At 36.5% G+C, this 22,508-nt stretch overlaps 1 protein-coding gene across 5 annotated transcripts in view; it reads right to left on the reverse strand.

Moving 5' to 3' along the window:
- Window positions 1–22,508, reverse strand: part of ncalda (neurocalcin delta a) — an 85,757-nt gene that overhangs the window by 2,174 nt on the left and 61,075 nt on the right. For all 5 annotated transcript variants that reach the window (XM_052143684.1, XM_052143681.1, XM_052143683.1 and 2 more), the window contains 2 exons: window positions 9,809–10,208; window positions 5,262–5,367 (listed from right to left, as the gene is read on the reverse strand). In XM_052143684.1, the coding sequence (XP_051999644.1) occupies window positions 5,262–5,367; window positions 9,809–10,186 (484 nt within the window). In that variant the 5' untranslated portion in view covers window positions 10,187–10,208. The remainder of the gene's footprint in view (window positions 1–5,261; window positions 5,368–9,808; window positions 10,209–22,508) is intronic.

The following is a 22,508-nucleotide window of genomic DNA, read 5'->3' on the forward strand; positions in this document are numbered from 1 at the left end:
ACAATGAAACAGAAGAGGACAAAGACTCTTAGAAAAATCATATTATTTAAACAAGAAAAATTATTGCAAGTTTTCAGATTTCTGGCTCAATTTGTGTTAACTAATAACCTGTGAAAACATAAGAGCAAAAAAAAAAAAAAAAAAAAAAAAAAAAAGGTCTGGAAAACAATGAGAGTTTAGTCTTTCTGTTAAATCTGATAAGCCTGAAAGTCGTCTTGTTAAAAAAAAAAATAAAAAAGCACAAAGGCATGTGAAAAAGGACATGATGTAGTGAACTTTAGATTTAAATGATCAAGGTAAGGTCTAACTCTTTTCAGCTAGAATCTAGATCAATTGAAATCTTGTGTATTAACTCAAGGCTATAATATAAACACTTTTAATCTCTATAAAAATTTTCATGTCGAACTGAACAAAGAACCGGTTCCATAAAAAAAAAAAAAACAGAACCGTATGATTTTCATGACTTTCGGTTTTGTTAACGTTTCTTGAACGTACATTTTCCACAAAAGCGAACACCACAGTAAAAGTACTCTTAACGGTGTTTCCTGCAGTGCTATTCAATCCTACTCTGGCCCTTCTACTGAACCTACAGCACGAAACACACTTTGCGACCAGTGCAGCCCAATAATTACCGAAATAAAGCTTGCGCTTTCACATGCCCAAAACAGCAATAAGCAGTATCAGTCAGTAGGTGGCACTGATGTATGTTTAATGCCAAAAGGTGAGCCAATGACATGTGAAGAATCAAAAGGACTTTTGATAATTGGATACACAGCAGACATCAGTTCCCCAAGTGAGGAGCAATGACATCTACAGGAAATGTTACTCACATTTGAATGTTTCAATTGTATTGCAACAAGAAAACAGTATGCATTTAACATTATTTGAATGTGATAAAATCACCCATCAACCTTTTCTGTGTAAAGTTATAGCCAATTTTACAACTTTGTTGCCATGTAAACCCAGTAATCTCAGTAAACAATGATTTAAATAACTTTACAGCTCATACAGGAGTTAACAGAATAATTAATGTCAGTGATTTTATTAAATTATAAGCTTCACATTTCTGCCTTTAAACCCTTCAAAAATGGTCCCGTTCACTTCCATTGTAAGTGCCTCAATGTGACCTGCATTTTTGCTTGTTTTGTTTTTTTAAGAAATCAAAATAATTTGTGGTAATCAACATTATGCCACTAATGTTATCGAGTGAGTTTAACTTGTATTGAACCCAGAATATTAATTTAAGGCCTGCACCAATTTAGTTTAAGTGAACCCAGTGCATGTGTAGTGTCAATTATACAAAAAACCACCACATTCCCGATAGATTATCAGAAGGCGTGTGGGAAAAAACAGGTATATAAACAATAAAAACAATCTCTGTCACTGTGAAAGTTGGTTTTATAATGCCTGATGGTCACATGACCGAGACGTTGTAATAAATTAATAAATATTATTTGCAAGCAGCAGCAGTGTGCGGGATATTTTTCTTGTTTATTTTCCCACAGTGATCAATAAATTATCTGTCTGAATTATAGGTCCCCGCTTTATACATTATGTATCATTTTAGTTTTTAATCATCTTTCATACACACACACCCCTCACTGTTAAAGTGGATGGCCATAAACTGTGTTTGCTAATGGGGCTCTTCAACCCACTCATTAATCAGAGATCCTTTAATATAATGATTCATTTATAAAAGTTAAGTTAGAGTACACGAAAAAGCACAAAAATACTTAACACACACAGAAAAACCCTAATACAACCACATATGTTCAATTAAAGTTGATGAGTGCAATCTTTTCACCCGCAGTTTAACATGCAGAATCAACTACAAGTGAGCCATTTGAATTTTTTTTGGCCCTTATTAACAAATTTCCAAAATGAATGCACATACAAATAAATAAAAATAAAGCATTACATTTAAAAGAAAAACAAAGAATATTGACCAAAAATGTGAAGGCTGAAGAGCTTATTATGCCGACCCTTTTACATAACATATCCTAATAGTTATCTCTTTCACCACTATATTTAGACTTTTCAAAGACAAAACAAAACAGTAGCAAAACAAAGGTTCCAAATATTTAATACAAAAATGTATTATCTTAATTCCTTTTCACAACTACTCCACAAGTTTGACAGCTACGTCTATTTATATATACAGTGAGGAAAATAAGTATTTGAACACCCTGCTATTTTGCAAGTTCTCCCACTTGGAAATCATGGAGGGGTCTGAAATTGTCATCGTAGGTGCATGTCCACTGTGAGAGACATAATCTAAAAAAAAAAATCCAGAAATCACAATGTATGATTTTTTAACTATTTATTTGTATGATACAGCTGCAAATAAGTATTTGAACACCTGTCTATCAGCTAGAACTCTGACCCTCAAAGACCTGTTAGTCTGCCTTTAAAATGTCCACCTCCACTCCATTTATTATCCTAAATTAGATGCACCTGTTTGAGGTCGTTAGCTGCATAAAGACACCTGTCTACCCCATACAATCAGTAAGAATCCAACTACTAACATGGCCAAGACCAAAGAGCTGTCCAAAGACACTACAGACAAAATTGTACACCTCTACAAGGCTGGAAAGGGCTACGGGGAAATTGCCAAGCAGCTTGGTGAAAAAAGGTCCACTGTTGGAGCAATCATTAGAAAATGGAAGAAGCTAAACATGACTGTCAATCTCCCTCGGACTGGGGCTCCATGCAAGATCTCACCTCGTGGGGTCTCAATGATCCTAAGAAAGGTGAGAAATCAGCCCAGAACTACACGGGAGGAGCTGGTCAATGACCTGAAAAGAGCTGGGACCACCGTTTCCAAGGTTACTGTTGGTAATACACTAAGACGTCATGGTTTGAAATCATGCATGGCACGGAAGGTTCCCCTGCTTAAACCAGCACATGTCAAGGCCCGTCTTAAGTTTGCCAATGACCATTTGGATGATCCAGAGGAGTCATGGGAGAAAGTCATGTGGTCAGATGAGACCAAAATAGAACTTTTTGGTCATAATTCCACTAACCGTGTTTGGAGGAAGAAGAATGATGAGTACCATCCCAAGAACACCATCCCTACTGTGAAGCAGGGGGGGTGGTAGCATCATGCTTTGGGGTGTTTTTCTGCACATGGGACAGGGCGACTGCACTGTATTAAGGAGAGGATGACCGGGGCCATGTATTGTGTGATTTTGGGGAACAACCTCCTTCCCTCAGTTAGAGCATTGAAGATGGGTCGAGGCTTGGTCTTCCAACATGACAATGACCCGAAGCACACAGCCAGGAGTGGCTCTGTAAGAAGCATATCAAGGTTCTGGCGTGGCCTAGCCAGTCTCCAGACCTAAACCCAATAGAGAATCTTTGGAGGGAGCTCAAACTCCGTGTTTCTCAGCGACAGCCCAGAAACCTGACTGATCTAGAGAAGATCTGGGTGGAGGAGTGGGCCAAAATCCCTCCTGCAGTGTGTGCAAACCTGGTGAAAAACTACAGGAAACGTTTGACCTCTGTAATTGCAAACAAAGGCTACTGTACCAAATATTAACATTGATTTTCTCAGGTGTTCAAATACTTATTTGCAGCTGTATCATACAAATAAATAGTTAAAAAATCATACATTGTGATTGCTGGATTTTTTTTTTTAGATTATGTCTCTCACAGTGGACATGCACCTACGATGACAATTTCAGACCCCTCCATGATTTCTAAGTGGGAGAACTTGCAAAATAGCAGGGTGTTCAAATACTTATTTTCCTCACTGTATATTTTTAAAACCATACATATTCCTTTAAGTTCATTCTGGGTCTCTCTTATTTCAAACAACCTCTGAATACACAAAGGAATTCAATTATTTTGTGCTTTGAACAACATCTGTGCAGTTTTATGATCATCAATTAGATCAAAACAATTTAAAGCATGTAATATAAAAAAATACTTCGTTGGTTGAATCATAATAATCTGATCTATTTACAATTCTAATAGGTCTCTTCTGTAGCCTGAAAATTGGATTAGTGTTAGTTTTGTAAGTGTTTCCCCATACCTCCTCAAGTAATGTATGGAACTATGAGAGAGCAATATATAAGATATCTTTAATTTTATATAATATTGCAATGGTTTTAGACTTTGTTTTTACATTATATGTGGTTTCCAACATAATTTATGATCAATTATCACACCCAGAAATATATTTTCATACACTATTTCAACACCATTGATCATAATTTTAACTTGATTGTTGATTTGCAACAAGACGATTTACTTAGACTCAATGTTAACTTGTTAATATCAAAGAATTTCTTTAAGACTTCCATTTCCCTTTTCCAGAAGCCTTTCCAAACTTTTTCCGGAGCAATATAATACGTTTTATCTTATCTTATCATTATATTATATTTAATCAAATATAACACATTTTAGGAATTGACACTAATAAATAAATAAATATATATATATAAATAAATAAATAAATAGTATAAACAGTCTGGGGGGCCCATCACTGAACCTTGTGGAACCCCACAAGTTACTTTCGATAAATCAGATTCAACATTATTTATTCATACATATTGATATCTGTCATCAAGGTAACTTTAGTCATGAATAAGCAATCCCTCTAATACCATATTTCTCCAGTTTCTTCATTAATAAGCCATGATCAAAAGTATCGAATGCTTTTTTTTTTTTTTTTTAAGTCTATAAACACCCCCTCAGTGTCCATTGCAATAGAAATCGCTGGACCTATTTACTCTGAAGCCATACTGATGTTCACCCAATAAATTGTGTTTTTCTATGAAATTATCAAGCCTTTGCACAAATAGATTTTCTAACAATTTTGAGAACTGGGAAAGTGCAGAAATTGGTCTATAATTGGAGAATATCTACACTTTTATAAATAGGAATTATTTTTGCCATTTTCATTTTGCTGTTCTGAAGGATTGTTTGCAGATATGTGTTAATGGTTTTACTATACATTCTATAATATCTTTTACTAATGATGTCAATATCAGTCCAATCTTTATTTTTATTCATAAAATTATTAACAATGTCAAGAATTTCCTTTTCATCAAATGAAAGTGTAACACTTTGGTGGTATCAAAACATTCCTGTTTGTATGAGCATCCCGTCTAGCCAAACATGGCAACATTGGCTCGACCAATGGAGTGAGTTTAGGACAGGACTTTCTGTTTGAGCTCAGTGAATATTTTAGCAATTTCATTTTGAGGACTCGAGTGGCACAGAAATTACACACTTCAGCTTTAAAATTTAAAGTTTACCATCTCGGTTGGTGTCCATTTGTCTGAAGATCTTCTCTGTTCTCTTCTCAGGTGTGGACTCATCCTCTGGCATCTTCATCACTGATGACACCATTTTATAAATCGCCTGGGGGAGACACAATACACAAAAGGTTGAATCCATCAAAGGTGACAATTATATATTAATCAAAACATAACAAAACAGTGATAAGAAATATAAATACCCCTCTAACAGTATCTCAACATTATAACGTGTGTAAAATGTGTTGCAGTAAAGCTCCACACACACACACACACACACACACACACACACACACACACACACACACACACAAATGATTTGCACTGAATCGAACACCTGGTAAACAAGTTGTAAACCCTTAACAAGAGATAGACCAATGATTGGTTTGACACTTTTCCACCTAATCAGTTATCGGTTTCTTTAATATCGGGGTTACAGATAAAATTGGACACAAGGGGCTTTTGAACTTTTCTGCAAAAAACTAAATTCTCTGTAGACTGTATTAGTTTTGTAAAGCAGTTCATCAGATGTTTGTAAGGATGTTAAATTAAAATTTGAAATTCGAATATGAAAAATGTGCATTTGAATTTTGAATGTGTGCCAAGCACTGAAGATGACTTCAGAGCTATCGCATTCTTGCGCTAAAAAAGGCTAGATGCAGCGCAACAAATACAATTTAACAGAACGCTGGTGTTTTGAGACGAGTTTTTAAAGGTTGAAGTTCTTTTTAACTTGACAAGGCATCTAAAAAAAACACAGCGCTCTTGTACGAAATGCTGAATAAATTACAAAATGTGGTAAAACAGTCAAAAGACGCTTGTCTAGTGCATGTTTGCATTGATAACAATTGGAAAACTGTAGATGGATGTAAAAATATTCGCTGTGAACAGCCCCTTAGGTGGCGGTCTTGGCCGTTTCATCTCGCTCTAGCAGTGTTTCTCAGATTAAGTAATGGGTTTTAAAATGCTTTGTCAGGAAAGGAGTTTAAATTGGAAAGACTCCATCTGTAGGACCACTAATTTCAGTTTAATACCACTACTATCTGGGAATAATACCACCATACATCAGTGTTGGCTAAATTACAAAAAAATAAAAAGTAATCTACTACAAATTACTAACTACACCTCTAAAAATTATAATCAGATTACTTTACTGATTACTTAATTGAACAAGTAATCACATCACAAATTACTTTACTTTTAAGTTACTTTCTAAAATATTATTTTTTTGTCTTTCCGCTCAAGACCAAATTATTTCTATTTCCTCCATTGTCGCACACCCTTCAACTGTCAAACATAAACAGACAAGCATATGAACATATGACTTCAAATTTTATTACAAATAAATAATATATATATATTTTTTATAAATAACTAAGCAAAAAATGGGAAATATACAGTAATGACTAAACACTCAGAAAAAAGACAGTCCTAGCACATGACTGACTGTAGAGAATACACAGATTCCACATGATTACTTAAACTCTGCTGACAAAAACAGGTATTATTATATAGCCTATTGCACTTTTCATGCAAATAAATGTTAAAAACAATGTTTCCACGCTGATGCACACCTAGTGTTAGCAAAACTGGGACTACATTTTTGAATGGACTCCACTGCATTGCAATTCTTTAGATCTTGCCTTGTAATTTAACTGATTTTACAAGCATTTCAGAAATAAAAACAGAACAAATAAAATTTGTGCACTGCTTCTGTGAATTACCATCATGCTTTAGACAATAACGTCAACGTGTGCAAAAAGACAGATAAAAACAAACTGCACCTCATGTTCATGTATTCATTCACTGAGTCTAAATCAACTACAAAGGCTGCTTAGCAGGAAGGGATGTGAGTGTATTGTTAAAGGCTTCAGAGAGATGGATACAGTGTTCATTTTTCATAGTTTTTTGTTTTAGTCATAGTTTTAGTCTTTTGACGAAAATGTCCCTTAAAATTGCTCAACATTTCTTCATCTCATACTCATTAGATACTCAAATTACATCATTTTATTCATCGAAAATAAAATCTTTTAATTGATGACGATATGCAAAATGGACAAAGTGTCAAACTGTAACAGACAAAACTAATAAAAAATATTCAAACATTTAGGGAAAACATTTATAAAAATTTTCTAATTTAAAAATGTATCAAACTATATAACTATACATAGCCTACTCCCTTTGTTTGGAAAAAGAAATAATAATGAATATACTGAAGTATTAGTTACTTTTTAGAAGTTGGCTGCTGTACTCTGAATTCTTCAAACTTTAGAGACTTATACATTTTTAGTGAAAGGATATTACATTGCATGTTTCTTATGGAAACAGTGTATATACAATGCAAGTTACGCAATGCAAATTACGCATATTCTGAGCGTGTCATTTAGTTCAAGTTAATCTGTTCATTTGCTTCACTGTGCAGTTGTTAAGTTGCTACATTACATATATGTTGTGGACATAGGCTACTATAGTGAGGATGCGTTTGAATGAGGAATTTACCCTTGATTATTTTGTCTCATTTTGAGTTGTGTTCAACTCATGCAGCTCAAGCGGAGAAATTAAAGTTATTAATGGATTAGATCAAACTATATATAATATTTTCTATATGTTTCTTCTCTTTTCATGTCTTGCACTGTTAATATCTTCGTCTCATCTTCATTATCGTTGATGAAATAAAAAAAACCTGTCAACAAACATTTTCATCAGTGATTTTGTTGACTAGATTAACACTGGATGAGCATAAAGGCTGTTATGACTCACTGTAATTGCATCTGTATGTCTCTTAATTCTTTCCCATAACCTTGTGCACACATCCAAGAAAAAAGTAGTATGTTCTGTAAAGTGAAGCTCTCCTGTGGAGTGTTATTGTGTCTAGACTCTACAGATGGAACAGAAAACTTCAGCCATGTTCCTCTTTAGTGCACTATACTTAGCTGCCCTTTATTGAATGATGAAAAACATTAAGCATATAACTAGATTTGCCTCAGGCAAGCCATGCATCAAAATAAAACAATAACATTAAGATAATAGGAGTCCTGCATATTGTGAAGCATATATCATGAGTGACAAAGCAAATTTCAAACATGGTATCGGTAAATGAGAACTTCTGTTTTTGTTTGATGCTGCATCTAAGCCTCTTGGTGTCAGAGCAACAAACAAATATTACTGAGTGAACCTTTAAGTATAAAAATGTAATAATTACATTGAATTTGTGGTGGAAATTAAGGACGTGGTGTATGAAATAAGTGCGTTTACATGCACACTAACACGCTGATAACGGCCAAAAATTCTGACAATGCAAGAAAACCACATTAGACTTGAAATCATCAGGTTGTCCTCTGCTTTTGTCACAACCACCCTCAACATAAATTGTCACAACATAAATAGGAATTCACTCACTTATTTAATGTTAAAAAAAGGTGAAGTCTTTTTTGTCCAATTTAATTGGTAAAGCCAATATTAACCGATAACGGATTAAGTGGAAAAGTATAAATATTGGTCAAACCGATTATCTCTTTATGATTGCCGATTGGTTTTTGATTATGCCGTTTAAATACTTACACTAATATAAATAAATTTAAGGTGCTTACATGACTACACAAGTTGTTTAATTATTTAGCAATTATTTGCTGGTTTTCCCCTCTAAACATTAACACTCTTGTATGTTTCAGCTAAAATTACAGTTAAGTAAAAATTAGTCTCTGCAGACCTAAAACTTGGTATGGATTGGACAGGGCCTCAAGATGTGAGCAATCACTTAAAATAATTCTAGAACTGAGGCAAAAAAGTTGTGAAGTAAATCCAGGCCAATTACACAGACAGCTAATAGAAATAACCATGTGAAGGAGTGCATTTTAATGGAAGACTGTTTATCAGAGACAGAAATAAGACTTGGGCCCTCTCTTTACACCAAGGAGCTTCCTAACAGTCTAACACTATGGATATCCTTGCTGTGAACACTATATTCTGCAAGTGAGAAATAACAACATATGGGAAGTGAGAATTGGGTAGCAGGACTGGGTTGGGCTCTCTTTAGTGTCTCCTGTATTGTGATCTGTTGCTATTTAAGAGCAAAAAAACCATACTCTGCACAAGATCGCAAATGCGAGCATTTCGCCAATGCAACACCCCCACACACTCTTAATGTGCGTTTGTTGGTCTGCCGGTAACAAGTCAACTTCAAATGTTTTTGCTATTAAACCAGATGTGTCATTTATACATGTAATTTGATATAAACATTCTGACTTTTACCAAATTGCTCTCAAGATTTTCTTTAAACTGCTACTCCGCCATAACTGTAGTTGATCTAAAAGAACAAACTGACCATAGAAGCAGATAGTGTATGCTAATTTCAGCTGCAGCACCCTTTGTGGCAAAGCTGAGAGTGCAGCAAATACTTGCATTATGAATTGTGGTCAGAACGCAACAATGCATGAAATCAAGCTTGCACAGCTAGAAGCATCAGCATTCACTTGCGCAAGGTACGTTTCTGGCCTAAGACTTCAACACGTCAAACATTATTGCTTATTTGTATAAGAGTTAGGTACCTGCACGATCTCAAGCATCTCTGACTTGCTGATATATCCGTTTCCATCCAAATCATACATGCTAAATGCCCACTTGAGCTTCTGTTCCAGCTTCCCTCGTGACGTGACACTCAATGCAATTATGAACTCCCGAAAGTCTATTGTGCCGTCGCCGTTTGCATCAAAAGTACGGAACACATGCTCAGCAAATTTCGAGGCGTCACCATAAGGGAAGAAGTTTCCATAGATTTTCTTAAATTCCTCCATGGAGAGGTTGCCGCTAGGACAGTCCCGTAGAAAGCCCTTATACCATTCCTGGATCTCGTGCTCCGTGAAGTCTGTGCTCTCCAGCAGGTCCTGCATCACCTCAGGGCGGAGCTTACTGTTCTGCTTCCCCATGGATTCGTTTCACGAGACAGTGCTGGTAAAAGAAGGGGGAAAACATTCAGTATAAATAGATAGTTCTGACGATTCAGTCTTATTTGTGAGAAAAATGCATGTAAGGGACAGTGGTTTAGTGTTGGTTAGAAAAAGGGAAGTGGTGAGAGGTCCAGAGTTAAGATCAAGACTTCAGATTTGGAATATAAAATTTACTTCATGAAGCGACATTACAATATACAGCCAAAAGTACAAAAGTTTTAGGCTATTCCAGTAATTGAAAACAGTGAAACCAAATCTTAATGCTACACCATACAATGACATTGTTGGTGTAGCATTGGTGTTAGACATCTTTATTGGAACAGTCTGGTGTAGAAAAACTTGACTAGGCAGCTCTAAGCCTAGACTTCAACTCCAACTGAAACAACTGGGATGAATTTTAAGTTCTTCCACCCCAGACTCAGTAAATCACTTTTGGGATATGGACCTCACATTGTGCACAGGGACATTATCATGCAAAAAAGAAACAAATGCCCTCCCTAAACTGTTGCAACAAAGTTTACGTCACTGTGTGGTGCAGCAATCCCGTTATTTAGAACGGGTAATGCACACAGGCAATCTTCTCAAAGATGCGATGTGGTACTAATAATCTCAATTTACTATAACACCTGGTACAGACAAGAACACAATAACAAGGCCTATTTTTCAAGAAACAAAGTTCCATTATTTCCATTTAAATTTTGTACATATAATACCCAAGTTATATACATGAAGATGGTTTTTGATTTATATCCATCCATGTGGATTTGCAGAGTTACATACAATGGCTCTGCTTGCAATAAATCCACAATAGATGGAGGAAGAACTCTTGAATAAGGCTTAGCTTTTAGGTCATGAAGACCACGGTCTTTGTACTGGCTTCATGTTTTAATACAGACATACATTTTCCAACTGCGCAGTAGTTATACCACTCACTCCATTGTCACTCTCAGAAGCACACATGATGAAAATCCAACACAAGCCACAAACAAATATTGGAGAAACTTTTACTGACAATTTAAACCACCAATTTACAATCAATGAGCACTTTATTAGGAAAACCTGTACACCTACTTATTCATGCCATTATCTAATCATCCAATCGTGTGGTCAGGAGTTTCAACCTTTTCGCACGCAAATTACACCTGTACTGATGGAGACCCCAGCGTGAGTTCTTTAATGTGCACTGTAATTAAAAAAATATTAATTTACAAAGCAGATGCACTGAAGGACAGATTATATCACTGCAGTTGCACTGAAGGTCAGATTATATTATCAAACATATAATGTTTTTTTTTTAGATGTTTTTAATGATTGTGCTCCGCCATATTGTTTGCATGCAATGCAACGCAACATGAGACTCTCGAGTTTGTGATAGAAGCATAGAAGGTTCTCAAAACTGAGCCCTTCAGTTTTCCCAGCACCGGAAGTGGTTAGAATGAGTGACGGACAGAATGGGAGAAGGCTTGAGTGGACAGACTAGTTTTTTGACGTCTTTTTGATGGACCCACACACAATGCCTATTCTTGCTAGGTAATTCTGAAATTCTTTGAACTGTGGAAACTTGTATAACTGACAAATTAATGATTATAGCCTGATGCACATCTTTAAAATATGTGTAATGTTTTATCCATGTGGTATAACAAAGGAATTAACCAGTATGATTTGTAACCAGGAATTTTCATGTTTTGTTACCTACACATATATACATATGTGTACATGAAAATAATGTAATAATATACATGAAAATAATGTAATGTTTTGTATGAAAGCATTCGCTGGGGGTGTATGCAGAGAAAGCGGATGACAACGAATATCATGTCTCTTGTACCATTCTCAAGATATAAATTTAATGATTAAAACATGCACTATTTTTGAGCAGGAGATTTGTATGAATCTGAAAGAAAAGACCATAAATCAACTGTCGGAAAAGACAGCCCAGTTGACCATGTGACTCTGAAAAGTCACTTCTTATTGGAGCAGGACACCTTTGGGGATGCGGCCAATTTCAGTTCAAATGTTTCCAAACAGGAAGAACACTTTCTTCCTGCTGACAGAAAGGCTACGGTAAGTCAGATAACCACTCTGTACAATTGTGGTGAGCAGAATAGCATCTCAGAATACACATGTCAAACCTTGAGGTGAATGGGCTACAAAAGCAGAAGACCACGAAGGGAACTTTATAAGGACCATAGTGTTCCAAATAAGGTGCTCAGTGAGTGTAAATCCAACATCAGATTGTGAAAATTCTAAATAGTGAAGCCATACACAAAATATAATTGCTCAATAATACATTCATACATCCATGGCAGCTTTATCATTCCTTAATGATCACCACAATGATCAAGAGCTTTGTATTGATATGAGAAGACATCTCGCTGGAGTCATTAGGTATATTACATGTACTGCTCAAGGAATATTAACTGATTTTACAGGACCAGATGCCTCTCATCATACAAACACCACTCCCTCAAGATGTTCCCTTTCTGCATAATGATAATATCCCCATACACACAACAGTAAAATAAAATATTTTTTTTATGAACATATTCCACAATCTCTCTAATCATCAGTTCTAAACAATATTGAACCTTTAAGAGACATTTTTGAGTATCAAAAAATTGTACAATATACTTCCTGCTCCACATCTCAAAGCACTGTATAAACATGTTTTCATGAAGAACGATGCAGTATCAAACTACACATTTCAGGACTTTGAAAGAATGAAGGGCCAGATTACAAATAAAAAGGCGACAAAACCAGATAAAAAAAAAATCATCAATATGGTGATTTATCTAAAGAGGACAACATAAATCATATGATATCTAGAATATATAAATTTATCTGGTAATGGATAAAAATAGCAAATTGAATGATAAATGTATCCATTTGATGGGTCATTCAAAATCCCCAGCTGTAGACCCTCCACTCAGGCCGGAAGGTCTGGAGAGCATCAGATGTTACGTGACATCTGATACGCCAAAATGCTGAAAGTGCCTCCATTTCTCAGTCAGGTGATGGCTCTTTGGATTAATCAGACAATTTTATGACTGAAGTTGTTGGGACATATACACAAACCAATATACAATATATATATATATATATATATATATATATATATATATATATATATAAAAAAAACTTTTAAACTTAAATTAACTGTGTGAAGTGTGTGTACTGGAGCTGGGAGTTGAAAGTCTGGGCAGAAGAGGAGATAGTGCTCACTGTTGATTAGAACTGAAATGAGGCACTTCAAACTTGAACACTTGATGATCGGAAACTGCTTTTCTAAGTACATTACAGTACATCCTGTCCTAACTATCTGATCTCATGTGGAAAAAAAACCTGCTTACTGTTACTGCGGTTTCAACTTGGAACAGGTGCCGTGTAGCAAAGTATGACTTTAAAGCAAGATCACGCAACACGTGCTAGGTTAGAGGAAAATAATACTGCCCCGTTTACAGACAGATATTAAGGTCACTGGCATATTGAAACTTCAGTTTTCCCACCACTGGTACATTTGGAAAACCAATATATCAGTTTTCTGTGGATTATAGTTGTTGTAATGTCAGGCAAATAAATTTGATTAACTATTCTGAAGATAGCTGCAGCCACTTCAAAATGCATTAAAGAAAGAACAATGGAAATCTCTCACTAGATTGATGTTACGTTGCAACGCATTGAGGACACTGGATGCGCCAAAGTGAATGCTCTACAGTTTATTTGTCTTGCTAGCAGGAGCAGAGCCAGAGCAAGCAGCGCGATGTAGAATGGGGCATCTGTTTACTGTCGGCACGACAAGACGTGACGGACGCATCCAGTGTAGAAAGCATCATTGAATATAAAGGGAGCTATCTGCTTCTGTCGCAACACGCCTTGCTGCTCCCGTTTGATGTAGATAAGGTGTAATGATTAGACAGAATTCCCTCTCCATAGGGCTGAAAGGGAGGTTTTGGGAGTCAAACATGGTTTTCTGTTTACTGCAGCTTTAGACTGTTCACAACTGAGAACACGGATTCAACCATTTAAATGAGTAACATTTTCAAGCAGCCCATTCAAGGTAGTGTTCCGAGTTCTAGAACAGAGTTTCTCAACCGGCATTAGACATCAAGTTGCAACCCAACTCAATCTAGTTTCATATATACATTATATTTATATAAATATACTGTATATATAAATCACACAAAATAAAATGTCTCACTGATTTGTGTGTATACAACTATTCTGCTTTGAATAATGAATATTATTGGTATATGGTTGTGATATAATAATATAATGGGTCATTTTTGTACATGTCATTTGTGTCCTTCTCTACAAAGATTCTTGATAACTTATCTTTGTTACTTTAGTAATATATGTGAATGCCAGTATACTATATATGTCTATAACATTAAACATTTTGTCTTTGCATGGTGCACTTTTTGGCCTCTCAAACAAAAACATTTTAAGACTTTCTACACATTGTGTGCAAGATTCCCTTCTCTTAGTAAAAAAGAGAAAATAAATAAAAGGTATGGTAAATGTTATTCTCAGAAGAATAAAGGAGAAAAAGGATGCTCTTTGATATCAGCTTTGGAAAATACTGAATTAAAACCCCCTCAGGCAAAACTCAAAACTCATTTTTTTGTCTCGTAATATTTGTAATATAGGCCATTTAAATATTGAACATGGTGCAAGAACAAAAGATTGAAAAAGAAAAAAGGGGACTGGAATCAGGAGGATGGACTAAGAATAACTCATTTGTTCTGCAAGATATAACAGCAGGCAAGACTCAAATTCCCTATTGAATCAATACGTGTCTGCTCAGGAACCTGGCCATTCAGTCTAATGATAGAGGCCATTAGTGCAAAACACAACTCAAATCCAGGGCTTCTTCTTTGGACTCAATGTTCTCATTTAAACTCTCCCATCTGATCTAGGACTGAGACTGAAACTCTCATTAGTATCTTGAATTTCAACTGAAAATTCACAAGAAACGCGCATGTTGAGGTTTTCCAGCCACACTTTTAGTTTGTGTATATATATATATAGACACACTGCCATGTCCTGAGAAATGATTTTGGGCTATGAGGTGTCATGGCTGACAGGCATGTATTAAGTATCCAACATTAACCCTCCTGATTAAATTGAACCTCAATTAAAACACAGAGGACAGATTGGGGCTTAATTATAACACAGTTAGCAATGCTGTCTTCATGTACAGTAATGAATCTGTGACCTCTTGCCATGTTGCTATGGAAACAGACACTCCATGCAGCATTTGTTAGCAGAGAGAAAACAATAATCAATGAGACTAGAGATGTTTGCATCTCTAGACGGAAAACTGGTGCTCCAAATGGGTTTACTTATCCAATCAAGATTGCAGTCATGCAGAGAGATGCAACTAATATGCAATGATAGTGTACAATGTAATGTTCCAAGGGAAAATCTACCTCCCGATTTGATATTACAACGATATTTAGTAGGGATGCACAAAACCATTTTTTCTCTACCGATCAGATTCTGATACCTGAACTCTCAGTATTGGCCGACGCCGATCACAATCCTATACCAGGTTGTTTATTTATTAATCAGTTTAGAATATCTATGCCTCACTGAGGAACTGATTGGTGGTAATACGTAAAGAAACAAAACCATCTAACCACACATTATATAGAGATATAGTTTGTGTGGACTGCTCACATATTGCGCACCACTCAGAGCAACAACTGTGCGTCATCAGCCTGCATGTGCTATGTGTGTGTGTGTGTGTGTGTATGTCACAAAACAGAGCACCGTTCATTTACTGCCCTATGCATGCAGACTAAACAATTTAGTTACTAAATGCAGCCATTAGAGATTCAAAAATCTATCATATGTATAAGAGACTTTAAGTGAACTGCACAAGACATATGGACTACTTAAAATGGTGCTTTTATGGTATTTTATGCCATTTTGAGCTTGATGGTAATGACCATGACTAACACACAGTATCTGATTTGGATTGGGCTTGTCAGACCAAAACCCAATCCAGTTAAACATGTCAGTATTGGAGCCAATACAGATCCGGATTGGTGCATCCCCTATATTTAGTGTCCGAATCTGTAAGTCAGGTCTCTTAACTAACAAATAATTTTGATCAACTTTACTTTGGGGGGGTTACGGTTTACAAATTATGAAAACTGAGGAGAACATATTTGATCTGCTAAAACACTTTCACAATATCAACACACATATGAAAACAATGGTCATATAGAAATGTTATGTTTAATTAAGAATGCATTAAAAAAAAAAATTCTATGGGGGGAAGGGGGGTGTCTATAGAATGTCAATTTTGCTTTATATTTCTTTATAAAGTAGCATCCTTGAGGAAAAAATTAATCTGCAAATATTGTGAATTTCCACACAATAGCCATTGCAGGAGCCAGATTTTTGTGCAGATAATCACTGACAAAACAACAACAAACTGATTGATTCTGTTCTTGATTGAGAGGGCTGACTCACAGCTGTATAGAACCAAATAAAATCTGGATATTTGCAGGATCAGTTTCACATTGTCAATTTTTTACAAGCCCTACAGACCCTGAACAGATGAGACACTTCAAAAATAGTGAATAAAAGCACATTTTAAGCACATTTTCTTTTAACTCTTCTTTTAGCTTTTAGGTTGCAGCGGAGCCTACAAAAACATTATATTCAAAATATGTGCAGGAAGAAGTGTTTTATCTTTGAAGGAGAGCTTAATTTGGCCCGGAAGAACAAAGCAGGTATGTCGCCTCAAAACCAAGAGGTGCCAGATTTGTGCACTTTATATATTAATAATTTTGCACATTTGTTGCAACATACAAAGTCCAATTCTATTCCATTTCTGTCCGTAACAACTGAGAAATGTGTCTAAATGTCAGACATGCCTTGCTTGTATAGTAAAAACCCACTTTAATTTTCTTTTCAACTTAATTTGTTGACTCCATCCTTATTGTTAGCACTAGCTAAATCCCTGGACCCACGGTATATTTTTTGACCGCCCATTCCCACCCGCAGCAAAGTTAATACTGCCTGCTCCCACAAGATTTATGTTGGGTCCCGCGGGATCCCAAACCCAATGCAGTCCTCTGCTTTGAACGTTTGGTTTTCATAATCGATTTCTCATTTGTTGCCTAAGATGTACATGTGCTGACAACATGTCTGTAACAACTGTGGTGATAATTTTTTACATTATTGACTTACAGGTTTGACAGCACTCCAAACAACCAAGCAATTTATATAAATATATTTGATTGAAAAAGACACTATCAAATGATCACCTTAATGGAGTGTCCATGTTTAGCAAAGCAGTGTAACTAAACTATCGCAAGAAAAGCTCAAACGTGCTCCGGTCTGGACAACCAAACAGATGTGGTAGTACGTGTCTTACTTGCTGAGCTACCCAGGCCCCCCGCTATTGAGTATTGTTAAACTCACCTGTGATTGCTGAGGTTCATGCCTACGGACACTGAGTTTTGCATAGAGCGTGCTCTGGTATTTCAGATGGCAATGCAGTTTTATAAAAACAATCAGTCAGGGGGACAGACAAAGATGATTGGCAGGACTGATTTGGCACACGGCCACCAGTTGACTAGCCATGCTGTAAGTATTGCGTTATACTGTTACAATATTTTTAAGCTGTGTTAACCCCGTTTTTCTTATAAATATTTGTTTTTTGAAGAACAACTGATTTATACAAATTGACTAGCTACCATCCATCGACAACAATGCCTCCAATAACGTTTCTAACTGGAGCAAAATGTGATTGATTATTTGGTCAGGACCTCTACCTGTTGTCTTGGTCCTCAACACCTGATTGCACCACCTAGTGGTGAAAGTTTGTAGCAGTATGTGAAGACTGCATCGGCACTTAACCGCTTTTCCTGCAATGCAAGGATGTGCAAGTTTGAATTTCCAATTCTTTCTGGTGGCAATGATGCATATCTCACAGGCCATATGACTTACACATACCATGCCATATTATCCTTGTAACTTCTGCATTAAGCATAAAAATATAATTTTTACTGATGGAACATGTAGGAAATAAAAAACATGGTTCCGAAAATATATAATTTGTCTATTTTCCAAGCAGTCTTTTGTATGTGTTTATTATAGAGTGATGACAAAGATGTCACTGAAGCTATTATTTACAAGCGGTGCTTTGATGGCTGTAGCAGTGGTGCATTAAAAGGACTAAACGTAAAGAATTAAAGAGACTTCTCAGGGAGAAAATCTGTTTGTGTGGAACTTGGAACAAATATAAAATGTGTTTGCATCTAGAACCTCGATTTGTATTTGTTTTCCCAACCCTTCCTGTGTTTCTTGCTATATTTGATCTGAAACTTACACTACTGTTCAAATGTTTAGGGTCACTTACTCATTCTTTATTTTTATTTTTTTTCACATTTTAGAATAATAGTAAAATCATCACAACTATGGAATAATAAAAATGGAAATATGGGAATTATGTTGTGACTAAAAAAAATCTAGAATAAATCTAGACAATCTATGTTATATTTTATCATTTTCAAAGTGGCCACACTTTGCCTAGATTTTGCAGAAATGTACTCTTGGCATATTCTCAACCAATTTCTTGAGGTATCACCCTGGGATAGTTTTAGTTACCATCTATATGCTGGGCACTTATTGGCTGCTTTTCTTAATTATTCGGTCTAAGTCATCCATTTCGAAAACTTTTTGCACAAATGATATTTCTGTCTACAAAACTAAATTTCAAACTTCCGCCTTCAGATCAAATGGTTTTTAAGATCATGAGAAACATTTCAGGCAAGTGACCCCAAACTTATGAACGGTAGTGTATGTGGATAACAACACAATTTCCAGTGGCTCTCCAAAATTCTTGCCAAGGGTAAATCCTCGACCCACCATTTTACAGCAAACTAGAACGGTAAAGTATTAGTTGGTATTTAAATGTCACGCACCAAAGATAAAGAGTGTTTAAAGATTTGGTAAGGTTGGTTAGAGAAAATCAGGCAAGAATATCAAGTAGGGCACCAGTGGATATGATGTCTTTTCTTCCCTCCTTGAAGCAGTGTTTAATAGCAACAATCATTCATAATCGTCAGCTTGAAAGCAGAGCTTCAAAACATAAGGCCCTTGTTCTGTGTGGTAATTTGCAAATGGTGTAGTAATTAATCTGATTAAACACTTGCTGAACAGCGTCTAATAAAGAGCTTGATCTCTGATGGCCACAGTGCTGTTGCTTTAACCCTTTTACCATGTTGCACGGTTTCTCATGGGAACTCACCAACACAAGTGCAATTTCAAACTATGTAGAACTTGAAAATAAACCAACACTACTTGCACTGGTGACCAAATTTCCACTAGGAGAAAAAAAAAAAAAAACTCTTGCTGATTTCACTCACCAGTGATTGAGTAGTATAGTGGCGAAGATGTTTAGCACCGACATCCTTTTACTGTGTGTTGAGAGTCTGGTTTGACATGTTCTGTGTAATGTGTGTCCAAAGACATATAAATAGTACAAATTATGCATACAAACCATAAACATGTATCAAAATATATACCGTTATATCCAATACATGTAATTCAAAGACTTCATATTTATTGATAGAATACATAAAAAAATTCACACAAACACACGCACGCTACATATATTTTTTTTTTAATGAATGAATGATTAGCCTATATTTTACGCTTTAGAACATTTTTGCAATCCCCCATAATGAGACATTGAATGTTTGATGCCTTTGTTCAAACTACCTCCGGATGCGAATATAGTGTAGCAAGTCTGATGATTCTCAGAGCCGGGATTTAATATCATGTCAGTCCCTCAGCCCTTTGGGGAGACATAAGGGATGATGATGTTGAAACTGTCTTTCAATTATGTCTGTTGGAGGCTGTTGACAGAAGAGCTTTTCCTCAGGCTCTTAGTCTTGAAAGCCTGGATTCTCTTCTCAGTGTCTGCTAAGAGGGTCCATGTCTCACACTCGTAAAGGAGGATGGAAACATGTAACCTGAAGAGCTTGTACTTGCTCGAAAAGCCGACGGAGTTGTTTTTTTTCCACACTCAGTCTAGTTTTGCCATCGCTGCCATAGCTTTGCCGATTCTCCCTCATATCTCTGCCATGCAGGTGCCATTGCCAGACAGGGTTGTCCCGAAGTACTTTAAGTTGCTCACTTCCTCTAGCTTCTGGGAGTTCATGGAGATGTCAGCACTGGTGTCGATTGTGCTGTTGACCACAACATTTGATTTCTCTGTTCTGACCTCTATGCTGTAAGCCTCTGTTCAAACGACAAGTTTTGTGGTAAGGTCTTGCAGTTCATCATTGTTACCACCCATGAGGTCGATGTTGTCAGCAAAACAAGTTGCAGATGGGGCTGCCACCTACAGAGATGGAAGTATGGTGTTCGTGGAGGGTTTGCAGCATGATTTTCTCCAGGAACCAGTGGAAGAGAACTGGGAACAGTCAGCATCCTTGGCAAATGCAGAATTTTATCCTGAAGAAAATCACCCATCTGCTTATTTAGGAGGATGGCACAGCTAGATTTTTATACAGTGCTTGGATAAGTTTTACCTGTCTTTCTTTGGTGATAGAGTCTCTAAGTACCTGCCATAATCCATCGTGATAGACTCCATCAAACACTGTCTTGAAGTCGATAAAGTTGTGAAAGAGTGCTGCAAATGCTTTTTAATAATACCCTGCAGTTGAAGATCTGATTTACTGTACTCCATCGGTGTCTAAATCTGGCCAGTACTTCTGCCAGCAATTCTTCTTCCTTAGTTGACAGGCAGTTGAGGATAATTTGGAGCAGGAACTTACTTGGGTCCTGCTCCTGAACGGCAAACATCATGTCTGGAGGAACCAGGCACCGCTCATCACCTGGCCAATACCGTCCCTACAGTGAAGCATGGTGGTGGCAGCATCATGCTATGGGGATGTTTTTCAGCGGCAGTAACTGGGAGACTAGTCAGGAACGAGGGAAAGATGAATGCAGCAATGTACAGAGATCTCCTTGATGAAAACCTGCTCCAGAGTGCTCTGGACCTCAGACTGGGGTGAATGTTCATCTTCCAATAGGACAACGACCCCAAGCACACAGCCAAGATAACAAAGGAGTGGCTACGGGACAACTCTGTGAATGTCCTTGAGTGGCCCAGCCAGAGCCCAGACTTGAACCTGACTGAACATCTCTGGAGAGATCTGAAAATGGCTGTGCACCGACGCTCCCCATCTAACCTGATGGAGCTTGAGAGGTCCTGCAAATTAGAATGGGAGAAACTGCCCAAAAATAGGTGTGCCAAGCTTGTAGCATCATACACAAAAAGACTTGAGGGTGTAATTGATGCCAAAGGTGCTACAACAAAGTATTGAGCAAAGGCTGTGAATACTTATGTACATGTGATTTTTTTTATTTAAACTTTTTAATAAATTTGCCAAGATTTCAAACAAACTTTCACGTTGTCATTATGGGGTATTGTTTGTAGAATTTTGAGGAAAATATTGAATTTAATCCATTTTAGAATAAGGCTGTAACATAACAAAATGTGGAAAAAGTGAAGTGCTGTGAATACTTTCCGGATGCACTGTATACCGTTGCTCGCCTATTTAGAACTTCTTTTTACCCCTGAAAGAAGAGCGAATGAGAACTTCTACAGAGGTATATCGGGGCCTTGATGGTGAGGTAGTTTGGCCATTTCTTCAAGTTCCCTTTTTCGGTAGTGGTACGTCAAAAGACTTCGTAAACTCCTCAGGCCACACTTTGGTTTCCCAGATCTTCTGGCACAGTTCCGTCAATGGGTTGAGTTGCAGCGCCTCCATATTTCAACAGCTCGGGATTAACCATTGTATCACAAGACCACTTCATCAAGTCATGCAATTGTGTCTTTAAAACTATTTTGAAGCACCACAGGAAAAGCTGAAAAGATAAAAGTATTAATGAGTCTGACCAGAGGAAAATTCTACCTGCACTTTCCCCTTTCAATAGGGATGCACCGATACCACTTCTCAGTATCAGTCGATACTGACCCCGATCCGAGGGTTTTTTTGCATAATCCGTTTAGAATATCTTTACAATATTGTGTGGAACTACATGGATGTACTCTTTAATATGTAAAGAAACACAAACCTCTAACTACACATTATTTCAATGTAAATGTATAGCTTATTAAGAAACACTTAATTGTTAACTAGTATACTGGATAATGTAGCAGCAAAATTAACAGTAATTCCAGTATAAGTCATCAGTAGAAAAAACGTTTTTTTGCAAATAATTTTCAACTTGTATCTGGACTTCAGATCTCTTTTTTTGTTAATTTAGT

The sequence above is a fragment of the Xyrauchen texanus genome, chromosome 15, assembly GCF_025860055.1.
Source record: "Xyrauchen texanus isolate HMW12.3.18 chromosome 15, RBS_HiC_50CHRs, whole genome shotgun sequence".
Taxonomy (NCBI): Eukaryota; Metazoa; Chordata; class Actinopteri; order Cypriniformes; family Catostomidae; genus Xyrauchen; species Xyrauchen texanus.